At 41.6% G+C, this 13035-nt stretch overlaps 1 protein-coding gene across 1 annotated transcript in view; it reads right to left on the bottom strand.

Moving 5' to 3' along the window:
* Nucleotides 1-13035, bottom strand: part of LOC105731455 (aldehyde oxidase 2) — an 88191-nt gene that overhangs the window by 12508 nt on the left and 62648 nt on the right. Inside the window, exons 27-33 of the mRNA XM_064373205.1 lie at nucleotides 11247-11342; nucleotides 9091-9219; nucleotides 7000-7074; nucleotides 6127-6179; nucleotides 4130-4244; nucleotides 2282-2347; nucleotides 1981-2169 (exon numbers count right to left, since the gene is read on the bottom strand). Coding sequence (XP_064229275.1) covers nucleotides 1981-2169; nucleotides 2282-2347; nucleotides 4130-4244; nucleotides 6127-6179; nucleotides 7000-7074; nucleotides 9091-9219; nucleotides 11247-11342 — 723 coding nt within the window. The remainder of the gene's footprint in view (nucleotides 1-1980; nucleotides 2170-2281; nucleotides 2348-4129; nucleotides 4245-6126; nucleotides 6180-6999; nucleotides 7075-9090; nucleotides 9220-11246; nucleotides 11343-13035) is intronic.

The following is a 13035-nucleotide window of genomic DNA, read 5'->3' on the forward strand; positions in this document are numbered from 1 at the left end:
AGTATGTATGTGTGTACGTGTGTGTGTGTGTGTGTGTGTGTGTCTGTCTGTCTGTCTGTATATGAGTGTCTTTGTGTGGTAAGGGGAAAGTATCCTATTTAGTAAAACACATTCAATGGATTGAACTAGCCAGCTATATCAGCAGAGAGAAAAATGCCTTTTTTAACTCCAGGGTCAGAAGAGGCAGGGTACTCTAGAAAAAAGAGTACAGACTTTGATACCAGATGAAAGGTTATAAACCCATCATCTGCAAGGAACAGGCAGGTACTGTAAATGAGTGACGCAGGCAGATAAGGAGTAGTGGAAGCTAAGGTGAGGAAGAGCACCTCCATGTCCTATCTACAAGGGGCAGCTGTTCTTTGGTTGTAGCTAGTTGTTGCCTTTCCAAGAATGCAGCCAAAATTACCAGATCACCCATTTTCTCAAGAGAATTTAGGTATCTGTATTTTAATATAAAATTCCCTGACTTGTAAAAATACTGTGTTGGCCAAAGAAAAGTACATCTTCAGGCTAGCTTTAGCCAGTAGACCACCAATTTGCAACTTGTGAGTTAGTGAGACTGAGTCTGAATCCTGGCCCTTACTCTAGCTAAGTGACATAATCTCCTCTGTTCCTTTGTCAGTGAAGTGTGGGCAGTGATGCCTACTTTATAGGGTGTTGCAAGGATCAGGAAGTGTGAAAGCACCTAACACAGCTCCGGGTACCTGGTAGCCCTCTGTTGTTTATACATAGTATCCTCCGTGCAAACCCATGATTTTCTTGAGTGTCTGCTTGTGAATGGCTGTCTGTAACCACAAGGATTCAAGGGTCCTGTCTGCCCTGTTACTCTTGATGACTTAAAAGCTGCTCTCTGTGGGCTCTTAGCTGCCTTTTGCCTTTGCCCCTTAGAGTGATTTCCAGTCCAAAGAGAATCCAAAGGCCTCACTGATTGTCCTTCCTTTCAAGTTTGCCCTGACCTCATCATTTTAGGTCTCAAGGAAATCCCTGGCGTTCCTGGGCTGACAGTGGGATCCAGCTTGGAAATGATGAAATTTCTACAGATGTAGTTGGAATCTTTTGTTTTGGAGGGAGGGGTACTAGCAAAAAGTCTCCCAAGAATCTTATTTATTTATTACCCAGGTTGGTCTTGAATTCCTGGGCTCAAGTGATCCCCTGCTTCAGCCTCCTGAGTGGCTGGGGCCACAGGTGTGCACCACCATGACTGGGAAAGATTTTAAAATCTTAAGAGGAGTCAAAAAACTTTAACAATACATCTCAAACCTAGATGAAGTTTTTTGTTGTTGTTGTTGTTTTGTTTTTGCTTTTGTTTTCTACCTCTAATAAAATTCCTCTTGGAACTAGATGAAGTTTTTACTCTGAGGGTGGTTTTCACATAATCTGCATACAGCAAGGCAAACAAATAATGATCTTTATTTTAATTTGCAGTTTCATTACTTTAGCAATTACTAAGGGTTGCTATCTCTGCTTTCTGATGCTATTAAAATTTTGTGCCAGATAATTCTTTGTACAGAACCACCTCTTCTACTCCCCACAACCCCAGTTGAGACCCACTGTTCTAGATGCATTTCTGGGTATGGTCAGGACCCTGAGCCCCTCAGAGGTAAGTGATTTCCCTAAGATCATGGGGAGAGGGGGACAGGGCTGTGGCAGGAACCCAGGTCTTCTGCGGCCTCAGTCTGCAGTTCTGTCCATGGTGCCGCTGCTAGGATTTCAGTCGCATTGTGCCTCCGATCTCATTTAATATCGTAGTCTTCAGGATCTTAAGTAAAAGTGTTATTCTATTAAGATGTCAGAGCTTTTTGTCACGTTTTAGAGTTTTCAGTGAAAGAGGAAATTATTAAAATCCTTGGCCCATGATTGCCATTCTCCAAATTCTAACAGTCTGTAGTGATTTGTTCCTGATAACAGTTAACATTGACTTACTATTTCGTCTGCCTACTTTCATTTACCATGTGCTACCTGATAGGTTTGGGTGCTTACCTTAGATGAATAGATGGTTAGTGGGGTGCGTGACGATGGCAACAAGGAGACATTGAACTCCTCTGGGACATCAGTGATGGTTGGAATTTTGTACTCATCTGGGCTCCGAGAGTACAGGACACCTTCTGGGGAATATTTCAGTTCTTCAGTGGTATAAAGCCCCATTCCTTGAATAAACGAACCTTCAATCTGGAGGTGGACAATTTCAAGCTTTGTGACATTATGTCATTTTTAGAAGAACTTTACCTACCCTGAAATGACTCCCAGGAAGAAGTGTCCGCCCAGGTGGGCCAGCACCTACCTGCCCAATATCAATGGCTGGATTGAGGCTGCAACATGCATCCATGACGATGTCCGTTCTGATTTTCTGCCCAAAATAAAACCTCACCATAAAAACTTGAATTAAAAATATCATTTTCAGGTGTACTCAAATGGCCTCCAGTTATTCCAGAACTCCTGCTGGTTAGTTAACACTGCATTGAACCCTGTCAACATTAGCACTGTTAAGATGTCTGCTGAATTCTTCAAGTTGAGGACTAGGACTGTCCATGACCCTGGAAGTTCTTGTGCATTCATGGTTTTGACTCCCCTTAAGTGACTCCAAAGTCCATGACATGTTAGTATGTCTGAGTGAGTCACTTGGTAAATAATTGTTGTGTCTGGTTGTTCATCTGATTCTCAACCTGGATTTGTTGTTGGAATATAATTTATGAGCTCATGTAGTCCTCATGATAATTTGTGGGAGGTGGTACTGTTCCCATTTTACTGAGAAAATCCTAGAGCCATACTGACATATGTGAGTTTGTGGATTTGCAAGATCTTGGAAGGTATTAATGGCAAATGTCAAGACCACCTTTGACTTGCTAATCTACTTCCTTCTCTGAGAAGCATCACATGAATCTGGCCCTTGTTTTGGCACCGGGCATGGGCATGCAGGTTGTTAAGGAGCTACTAAAAGCCCCTAAGTGCCTGTGGTCTATCTCCGGAGTATCTCAGGGCTTCCTTTGTGTCCCTATTTCTCAGTGCTTGTTTTGACAAGATTGTCATTCTCTGTTTGGGCTCAATGCCTGGGCTCCTACTTTCTATCTAGCCCTTTGGACTTGGCAATTCTCTTTTGACTCAAACCTTGGCCTCTCAGACAACCCACTCTGGGCATTGGGACCGGCCTTCATCTATTCTCAACCTGGATAGGGAGGGAGATTGGACACACCTCAGAGTGAGCCATCAGTTTACTTCTACTTTGAAACCTGGTGTGTTTTGCACTGCAAGTACTGGACAGTGGAAAGAGATGGCTGTGCATTAACACTGAGCTGACGGATGACTTAGTTCACCAACCACAAATGGCCAGCTGCAATAGGCCTGTTATTGACCTGTTATTGAATTTCTCTAATTTCTCTTTAGTCAAAAGAAGTTTTGCCTCTTTAAGAAATAAACTACTTTAAGGGACCAAAGTAATATTGAAATTATTGAACCTTAAACTGTAAATGTAAACTGAAAGGCACAGAAAAGACCAAATGTTAACTTTTCTAGCATCATAAATTCTGGAAGATCCCCATAAGTTTCATTTCTTTAGGGATTTATATCAAGGCCCTTGAGTAAAATTGCATCCTTTATAATGCAAGTTGTTAATTTTGGGTTAAGTATGATTCCCTGTCTCCAATGGATGGTTTCTTGGATGTCCAATTAAATAGAAAATATAAAAATTATTTTCACACCTCTCTTCCCCCAAAATCTGTTTCAGTAATACTTTTTGGATAATTCACTTTGGAGAAACATATACATTACTATATGCTTTCAAAATGTTTGCTCAAGATTATTTACTAAGTTAGTTATTCCTTCAGATGAAGAAATATGTCCTTTCTTTACAAACAGAAGTTTTTTTTGGGAGAAACCTTGGAAAGTGATTTTGTTGTCTAAATGAAATAAAAAATTTAATACACTTTAGGCTGTCATCAGCAATTCCTTTTTGACTACTATATTGTCTTTTTAAGTGGAAATTCAGAATAAGGCTAGATCTCTGGACCCTCCCATGGAACTGAAAGAATCTTGTTTTTGTTGTAAGAGAATTACATAATGGAATTGGGCTATTTACTATACAATACACTTTTGTTGTTTTGACTTACCAGGAGGAAAGTTAGACTTGACTTACCTTGTAAGCACCTGTCAGGCAGTCAATTTCAACCTCAGAACAGGCAGCTCCATAGACATAGTAAGGAAATGGATCCCCCACCCCTTTCTCCCAGTCCATGAAGGCCTTATAGCCCCTGAGGGAAAAAATAAAGCATTTTAGCTTGAGTTGATTTATTTTAAAAGTTACTAAAGTTTTACGGTAGCATTTCATTTTTTTTCCTCAGGGAGGGCACAAATGCAGTCTTTCACTACCACAAATTATGCAGTTGTTTCCTACATTTGAAGAAATCACAGGGGCAGCATTTCTAGAGTAAAATAGATAAGCCTCATCCTGGAAAAACCACCTTCGGTCCAGAGGGACCCCATGGATAGTGCTAACCAAACTCACAGGGAGCTGATGGTAATTCAGGGTTGGTAAAAAAGGACTGGTAATTCAATGCATTAATTTATAATAAAAGATGTATTCAGATAGAGGGCTGATTTGCTCTCTTCTTGGGTAACTGAACTTAGGAACTGATTGATTGACTGATTGATTGATTGATGGAGTTTTGCCCTTGTCACCCAGGCTGGAGTGCAGTGGTGTGATCTGGGCTCACTGAAACCTCCACCTCACCTCCCGGGTTCAAGTGATTCTCCTGCCTCAGGCACCCAAGTAGCTGGGATGACAGGAATGCCACCACGCCCAGCTAATTTTGTATTTTTAGTAGAGATGGGGTTTCTCCATGTTGGTCAGACTGGTCTCGAACTCCTGACCTCAGGTGATCCACCTGCCTCGGCCTCCCGAAGTGCTGGGATTATAGACATGAGCCACTGAGCCAGGCCAGGAATTTAGAACTCATTATGTACAAGGCTCTGGGCTGGGCTGTTATCTCCTTCTTTCCTCATTCTTCATGAGGATTTGCTTTACTATTCTCTCTCTCTCTCTCTCTCTCTCTCTCTCTCTCTCTCTCTGTGTGTGTGTGTGTGTGTGTGTGTGTGTTGTTTGGTAGTTTGTTTCATCAGATTATAAAACTAACGTCATATGCTTCTTGAATTTGAGAGTGACTGGTGATTATCATTCCACTCATTCTCTCCTTGCTAGTAAGGAGCTTCAAAATAGACAGGTTTTATGGTAAGGGGAGGGAGATTTGTAAAACTGAGATGCAAGTCATTTCTAATGATACCGTATTTTTACTACTCACAATAAAGAATAGAAAATAATGATTAGATGTTGTAAATAATGATTAAATAAATAGTAAATAATGATTAGATGTTTTAAGTCAAGCATCTAATTTTTTTTAATCCAATAAGGGTGTTTTATTATTTAATAATCTTTTGGACATAACTGAAAGGCTTATGTGAAATCATAGAATTTTGGGCCTAGAAGGGACCTCAGCAATCACATAATAAAAATGTATTTTACAAATGAGGGATCTGTGGCTCAGAGTTGAGACAGGATAGGTAGTCAAGAAAGTGACCATGTTCTCTGGATGTAGCACCAGCACTGTGGTGATGGTACATTCAAAATGAAGCCTCAGCATTTCCATTGTAATCACACTCATTCAAGGAAAGCTATCTTCAGTAGGCAATTTGCCCTTTAGAGTGCATGCACCCTTTGATTTTACCTGTTCTCAAACTGACACTTTGCTAATTTTAATAGTAAAAACACACCCCTGGGTACAGATTTAAGATGCTAATGAGACATGTGATTTATAAACAAGCATGTACAGCTGCACATGTGCACCCAGAGGACCACCCAGAATGTGCTTACTAGTAACAACTCTTCCTACCTCCTTATGAATAATCATATAAGACCTCCATAAAGGAAGCCTCCTCAGTGCCAGTCTTTGCTGTTTCATCCTTATGAATAGCCCACCCTGAATTCTCTCTCAGGGTGTGTGTCTTTGCTGTGTGTCTCTTGTTTAAATTCTTTTAAACTAAAAAGACAAGAACTGAGGTATCACAATAGCTATCAACAGAGTGACTGAGTTACCTCATATTTTCTTGGCTACATCAAGATATTATTGTGATGTTTACCTGAAGTATCCAGTGGCTGAGAGACTGATTCTTTGTTCAAATGCAGCTTCTATCTGCAGAATGGGCATATTTAATTAAAGTGAAATAAATATACCGTCTGCTAGGTGAAAACAAAAATATCCAATCTAAAATTGACATCTCATAATTGTTGCTGGTGCTTTGCTACCAATAATAGAACTCATCATCATATTATTTTTCCTTAACTGGCACATTGACAATTTCCTTCTGATTGAGTTTAGAAGTCTGGGTTGAGCAAACATAAAATAGAATCCTGCTGCACATCCATGAGATAGGGGCTCAGTGCACAAGGTATTTGGACTTCATTTCTGAATGTTAGGACTTTATAGTAAGTGTGTGGGTAAATGTGAAATAATTGTTCTAATGAAAAAAGTAATAGGATATTGTAATGTTGGATTAAGTAAGTCATCTCCTTTGAGGCATATTCAACAGCAACTAGGCTTTTAATTTTCCTCCTAACCTACCCAAAACATTGTGTGTGTGTGTGTGTGTGTGTGTGTGTGTGTGTGTGTGTGTGTGTGGCTTAGGAAGGCTTATTCTTTTTCTTTTCTTTCTTACTTAAGCAAAGTGTATTCTTCATGTACTTCTATTTCTCCTTCCAGTGATTGCTGTTTCCTGTGTGCTTTCTCCATACACACCTGGCATACATCCTGGAGTAGCCTTCTCAACCTTTAGAGATCCTGCCTGTTTGCAGAAATCCACTCAGCTGGGGAAGAAGCAGGGAGCATGCTCCATCACTGTGACACTTAGAGGAACTGTCTCTCTGTGTGGTGGCTGTGCACTGCTGTGGTGCTCTCTCAGCACTGGTTTAGATTGTTTCCTCATTTGTAGTAACAAAGGGAGTGGAATACTCACCCAGTTTTCCCATGTACCTTCTGGATGTTTCTTAATGATGGGCTCAAGGCGTTTCAGAAGGATCTGACAAGCATTCTTGAAGTAGTAAAGAATGGAATCCACATTAGAGAAGAGCCCAGTGGTTCTAGTGGTTACAATTTGTGTGAACAAATATTCATTGATTAGGTCAGCAAGTGCTATGGAGTGCATGATCCTGATGCATTGGGAACACAACTCCTGCCCTTGAGAACAGTATTGGTTACTGGAGGTTGTTTTGGTTTTTTTCCCCACTTCTGGCTCACTTCTTGTGAAAATACGGGTTCGGCTGAATTTCTACTCTCAGATCCTCTTTCTTAGAATATTCAGGTTCTTAACTTCTCTCTCTCTCTCGCTTTTTTTTTTTGAGACAGGGTCTCACTCTGTCAACCAGGCTAGAGTGCAGGGGCATCATCTTAGCTCACTGCAACTTTGACATCCCAGGCTCAAGTGAACCTCCCACCTCAGCCTCCTGAGTAACTGGGACTCCAGGAACTCATCACCAAGCCTGGCTGATTTTTGTCTTTTTTGTAGAGATGGGGTTCTACCATGTTGCCCAGGCTGGTCTTGAACTCCTGAGCTCAAGCTATCTGTCCGCTTCAGTCTCCCAAAGTGCTGGGATTACAGGCATGAGCCACTGTGCCTGGCACTTAGTTTTTTCTTTTACTACATGTTTTGTATTTTTGTATACTTCTTTTGTATTTTCTGGCTATTAAATGGAATACACCTCCTATTTTCATTCAAATTTGTGCTTTCCAGTCTGTAACAATGACATGCCAGGATCCCCCAGCATCTGAACTCTCCCTTCATCTGTTCATTCACCCACCATCTAACTACAATAAAGGCCCTGGCTTTGGGTATGAAATGAGAAAACAATTAAATGTACTTTATAATGCCCTCGAGGCACAAAGTTTCTGATCTTTAGCAGAAACCTAAAACTTAATACTCTAGAAGATGGATTGACTGTTACCCTGGGCTGACAACTCCCATATACTCTGAGCTGTTCCTCTCTTGTGTTTGACCCTACTCCAAATTAGATCTCATGCATTTGAGGTTTCTTACACATTTGTTTCAAGCAAAAGAGAGTCTCTGCTTTGTGGTTCCCTAAGACGTATCGCCACAAAATTAGGTCTGATTTGAAAGGTGTTCCAGTTGGTGGTATCATTGCAGTGTTCTGGAAAAATATGACTTACCACAGTATCCAGTGGAAAAGTGAACAGTTTGCAACAGAAACATGACAAATAGACATATTCCAAAAGTACATGCAATCAGATATTTGAATTAAGGAATATGAAGTCATGATTCTATTCTGAGACAGTGAAAATTTAGCACTTTTAAAAAACATCAATTAAAAAAATAATTACAAAGAAAGCTTTAAGTACTCAGTAGAATACCACTGAAGACAATGATTCAATTGCACCCTGTCTCCTTGGCTGGGGTCTGCCTGCCTATCTGCCTGTAAGAACTTGTTTATGCTGGAGGAAACTTGCATAGCTCTGCATTACTTGGTACCCAAATTTCTTCTTGCTGTGTCTCCCAGGAACAGAGACTGCCTATTCACCAAAATCCATTCTTCCCTTCTTCCATAGCAGCTGGACACATGGTTTCCCACTACTCTACATTTCCCATCCTCCCTTGCAGTTAGACATAGCCTGAAACTGGTTCTGTTGCTAATAGACTATGAGTGGAAGTGAGTTGCATCACTTCCAGATCTGGCTCAGAGTCTTCCACACCAGTTCCTCCACGTTCATGGGAATGATGACACCCAGGGCAACTTGGAAAGCTACATGTTGAAGATGGTGGAGACTTCATCAATTTGGGTGTTTGAATGACCAAATAATGCTCAGGACTGATATGTGTACAAGAAAGGACTTTTACTGTGTTTGAGCCTTTACATTTTGTGTCTGTCATCTCAGTTTAGCCTACTCCAAATACATTCTCCCAACATTTTAGTTATCCCAGACTATGTTTAGTAATACAGATGACTTCTCTGAAGTTAAGTATCGTACCTGTACCTAGCCATAAAAACCAGAGATGTGGGAGAGGCAAACACCAAGGAGAGACATGAGGACTCACCTGCACAGCTCTGCCGTTGACATCTGCTCCAATGGATGCTGCTGTAGCAATTGTATTGGGCACTGTTGCTGTGCTCGTTTCACAGATGTGTATATATGACATAGGTATTTTTAACTCCCGGCTAGCCACCTATGAGAAACATCAATATTTTCAAGTTCAGCAAGGACTTCTATGAAGATGAATCATTATTTTTCTTAATAAAAAATTATTTGTTATTACATCCATGCTATCCTTTTAAGACTAAAATAATGTACTTTATAAGCATCAAAACTACTTTTTCTTTGGAAGGCCTCATGATGATTTTTACAGTGTTTTCTTGGTAATATTCCACAGTGGTTCTTTTCAGATTTAGTCCATTTAGAATGTTAAGAATTTCCTTTTTTCTAAGTTTTAGATGTGTAGGAAGTAGGCCAAACTGAGATTTTCAGGCACTTATTTGGTTCAGTGACAGGAAGAAAAAGAGAGACGGAGGGAGAGAGAGAAAGAAAAACAGAGAGAGAAAGAGGGGGAGACTGAGATAAGATTGATTGACTGACTCAGAATTTAGTCTGAAATCTGTCAATGTCAGTATCAGATGAACTTGGAATGACCCTGAGGATCCTTTTCTTGCTCTTATCCTCCCCTCTTTTTTCTATTTGTTCTACCTTGCTTATGCTACTCCAGTATTTGCTATTCATTTTTTCTGTTTTTTAAATTTCTTAACAAAGTTATTATTATTACTACTTTAGAGATGGGATCTCACTGTTGTTGCCCAGGCTGACCTTGAACTCCTGTGCTCAGGTGATCCTCCTGCTTCAGCCTCCTGAATAGCTGGGGCTACAGGCACATGCCACTGAACCTAACTTCTTTTCCTTCCAGTTCCTCTAGCAAACGCATGTGGAGATTAAGATATTTAATCAAGAAATGAAAAGGAAAGAAATGAAAGAGAAGAAAGGAAAAAGCAAAAGCATTATTTTGGCTTATCTTGTCTTTTTGTTTTTACAAAAAACACCTTCTCAAGAGATCCTCTTCCCAAATGCCAATCTTCTGACTAATGTCATTCAATATGAAGTTTCTCCAGAAAGATGCAAAATGAAAAAAAAGGGATGTCTTTGTTGTTTCTTGGTGGTGAAAATTGAAAGGGAATGTATTGGTTCATATAACTGGGCAGGACGGATGGAGCTAGTGTGAAGTACATATGTATCTAGGGGCTTTGTGGTCTCATCAGGGTCTTCTATCAGCCTCTCACATTTGCTTTTCTTTCTACGATGGCCACATCATTGATGCCAGTAGACAGGTTCCAACCATGGCACAGAAGTGCCTGTGATAGCCCCTGGCTTACAGCATAGTACCTAAACAGCCACAGGGGAAAGATGGCTCCTTTCTCCCAGCATCTACATGTCAATATCCCAGGAAAGGCTCTGATTGGCCTTGCTTGAATCATGTGCCCTTTCCCAGAGTCAGTGGGATTCTGGAACCATGGTTGACCAGAAGTGGGTCTTGTGCATATATCTGTAGCAGGTGTGGGAGCAAGGATGGGGATGGAGCTGAAAGGTACAAGAATTGAGGAGTCTTTCAGAAATACATGGCATGTGAGAGGTACAGTACTCCAAATGAGCTAAGGGGCTGGATGGTCAAAAGCTACAGATGTGCACTGTAACAATCTAATACATTTGTCATTGGGTTAAATTTATTTAATTTAAAGAGTTCTTTTTTTCTCCTGAGATTATATTCTTACTAATTGGCATGTATGTATGTGTGTTAAATATCTTATAAAAATTATAGGATGATGGCAGTTGGTGAAATACTTGTCCTTGTCAAAATAAAACATTAGCAACCTGATATTGTTGTCTAAAATGCGAACATTAAAACTATAAAAGCTGAGAAACTTCTGCTCCTGGTTGCCTGCTTGGAGTTCCCACGAAAGGGCTCCATGGGTTTCTTAGTGGCGTTTTCACTAATGATCACCCCCATCCATGAACCCTGGCCAAGCTCTGGGACTGTTTGCATACACGTTGGATTTCTGCCACCACAGCCATTCTATTTGATATGTAAGAAGCCTTCCAACTAAATAGTCAAAATCTCAGCATTTGAATACAGGGAGTCAACATTTACCCTAAAAGATGAATCCCAACTTTCAACAATGTATAGAGAGAGTAATGGCTTATTTATTTTACCTGTAGCATTTTGGTGTGAATACCTTGTCCCAGTTCACTGCCTCCATGTGTGACCAACACAGACCCATCTGTATAGATATGAACCAGTGCAGCTGCCTAGTAAAAGAATCCGGAAGGCACAGCTCAGTGCAAGTTAGCATTTGGTGAGGTTCAATATAAAACACGAGGTAGTGAAACACCAGTCTCAGGGAGTAGGGGGGTCAGAGAAGCAAGCTTTCTTGGTAGGATTCTGAAGCTTAGTTCTGTTTTGTGCAAAAAGTCGCCTATAAAGAACATCCCTCTTGGTTTTCATTGGAGCCCCTTTGGGTAAGTCAGGAGTTGGGAGTATTGGTTCCAGTTGTTTGAAAGTCACTCTCATGCTTAAAATCACTGGCTGACCGTTAAGCTAATTATTTAAATGTTTTAGGCACTTGCACATACTATGCTCAGCTCTAGATACACAAAGATGAACAAGGTATGGCTCTTCAAGCTGCTCACAATGTGGTGGAAAGACAGGCTGGAGATCAAGTCATTGTAGTATAGGATGATCAGTGAGATAATGAGGGTGGCATGGGGGTCTTGGGAGACCTGGGAGGACAGGTCCAGCTCCTGTGCTGCCCAGGGATGACAGTGACAACGGAACAGAATCACAGACTGAAGAAGGGTTTGCCATGGCAAGGTGGGCAAAACCCCCACGGCCTGTGAGGGAAAGCCCAGCTCCTTTTTCTGCTGGGAGGCCCTGTGGGATTTGGTCTCTTGTGCTGTCCCTGTTGCCTCCTGCCTTGCCTCCGAGTCTGGCCCCACTGCAGCTCCTTGCTGACCTGTGCTCCTTGCTTCTGTCCTATCTCTCGTCCTGGCCACTTCTGTTCCTTACCTGCCTGCCCAGCCTGCAGGCCCATGCCCCATAGTCCCACAGTCTTTGTTCTGTTAAAATTTCCTCACATGCATGTCATCCCCATCTGGGAAGGATCAGCCACCTCCTTCTTTGTGCTTCTCCTTACAGGGAAACTGGGTTGAAAAGTGTCTCTCCCCTGCCCCTTAAAATTCATGTCTGTCTGGAACCTCAACATGGACCTTTATGTAGTTCTTTGCTGATGCAACTAAAGATAAAATCATATTGGATTGAGGGGGCCCTAAACTCAATGATGGGTGTCCTTGTAAGTGGGCCACAGAAGATTAAGGCAGCAGCTATGTTGCCACAAGCCAGGGAATATCAGGAGCCACCAGAAGCTGGAAGAGCAAGGGAAGATTCTTCCCTGGAGCCTTCAGAGGCAGCATGACCCTGCTGATGCCTTGAGTTTGAACTTTGGGCCTCCAGAATTGTGAGGGAATAAATTCATTGTTTTTGAGTCACCCAGTATGTGGTACTTTGTTAGAGCAGCCATAGGTAAGCAATCCTGGAGGTAAGAGGCTCTTCTCTGAGAGTCTTACCATGGAGGGCACCTGGTCTTAACTCATCTTTGTGTCCCATACATACCTCTGAGCAGGTCCTGGCCTGGTGTGGCGGCTCATGCCTTTAATTCCAGCACTTTAAAAGGCTGAGGCAGGTGGATCATCTGAGGTCAGGAGTTCAAGATCAGCCTGACCAACATGAAACCCTGTCTCTACTAAAAATCTAAAAATTAGTTGGTTGTGGTGGCGCATGCCTGTAATCCCAGCTACTTGGGAGGCTGAGGCAGGAGAATCGCTTGAACCTGGGAGGCAGATGTTACAGTGAGCTGAAATCGTGCTATTACACTCCAGCCTGGGTGACAAGAGCAAAACTCCACCTCAAAAAGAAAAAAATCTCTGAGCATGTCTGAATCACAGG

Source organism: Aotus nancymaae, unplaced genomic scaffold, assembly GCF_030222135.1.
Source record: "Aotus nancymaae isolate 86718 unplaced genomic scaffold, 86718_ANA_hifiasm-v0.15.2.pri h1tg000008l, whole genome shotgun sequence".
NCBI classification, from domain to species: domain Eukaryota; kingdom Metazoa; phylum Chordata; class Mammalia; order Primates; family Aotidae; genus Aotus; species Aotus nancymaae.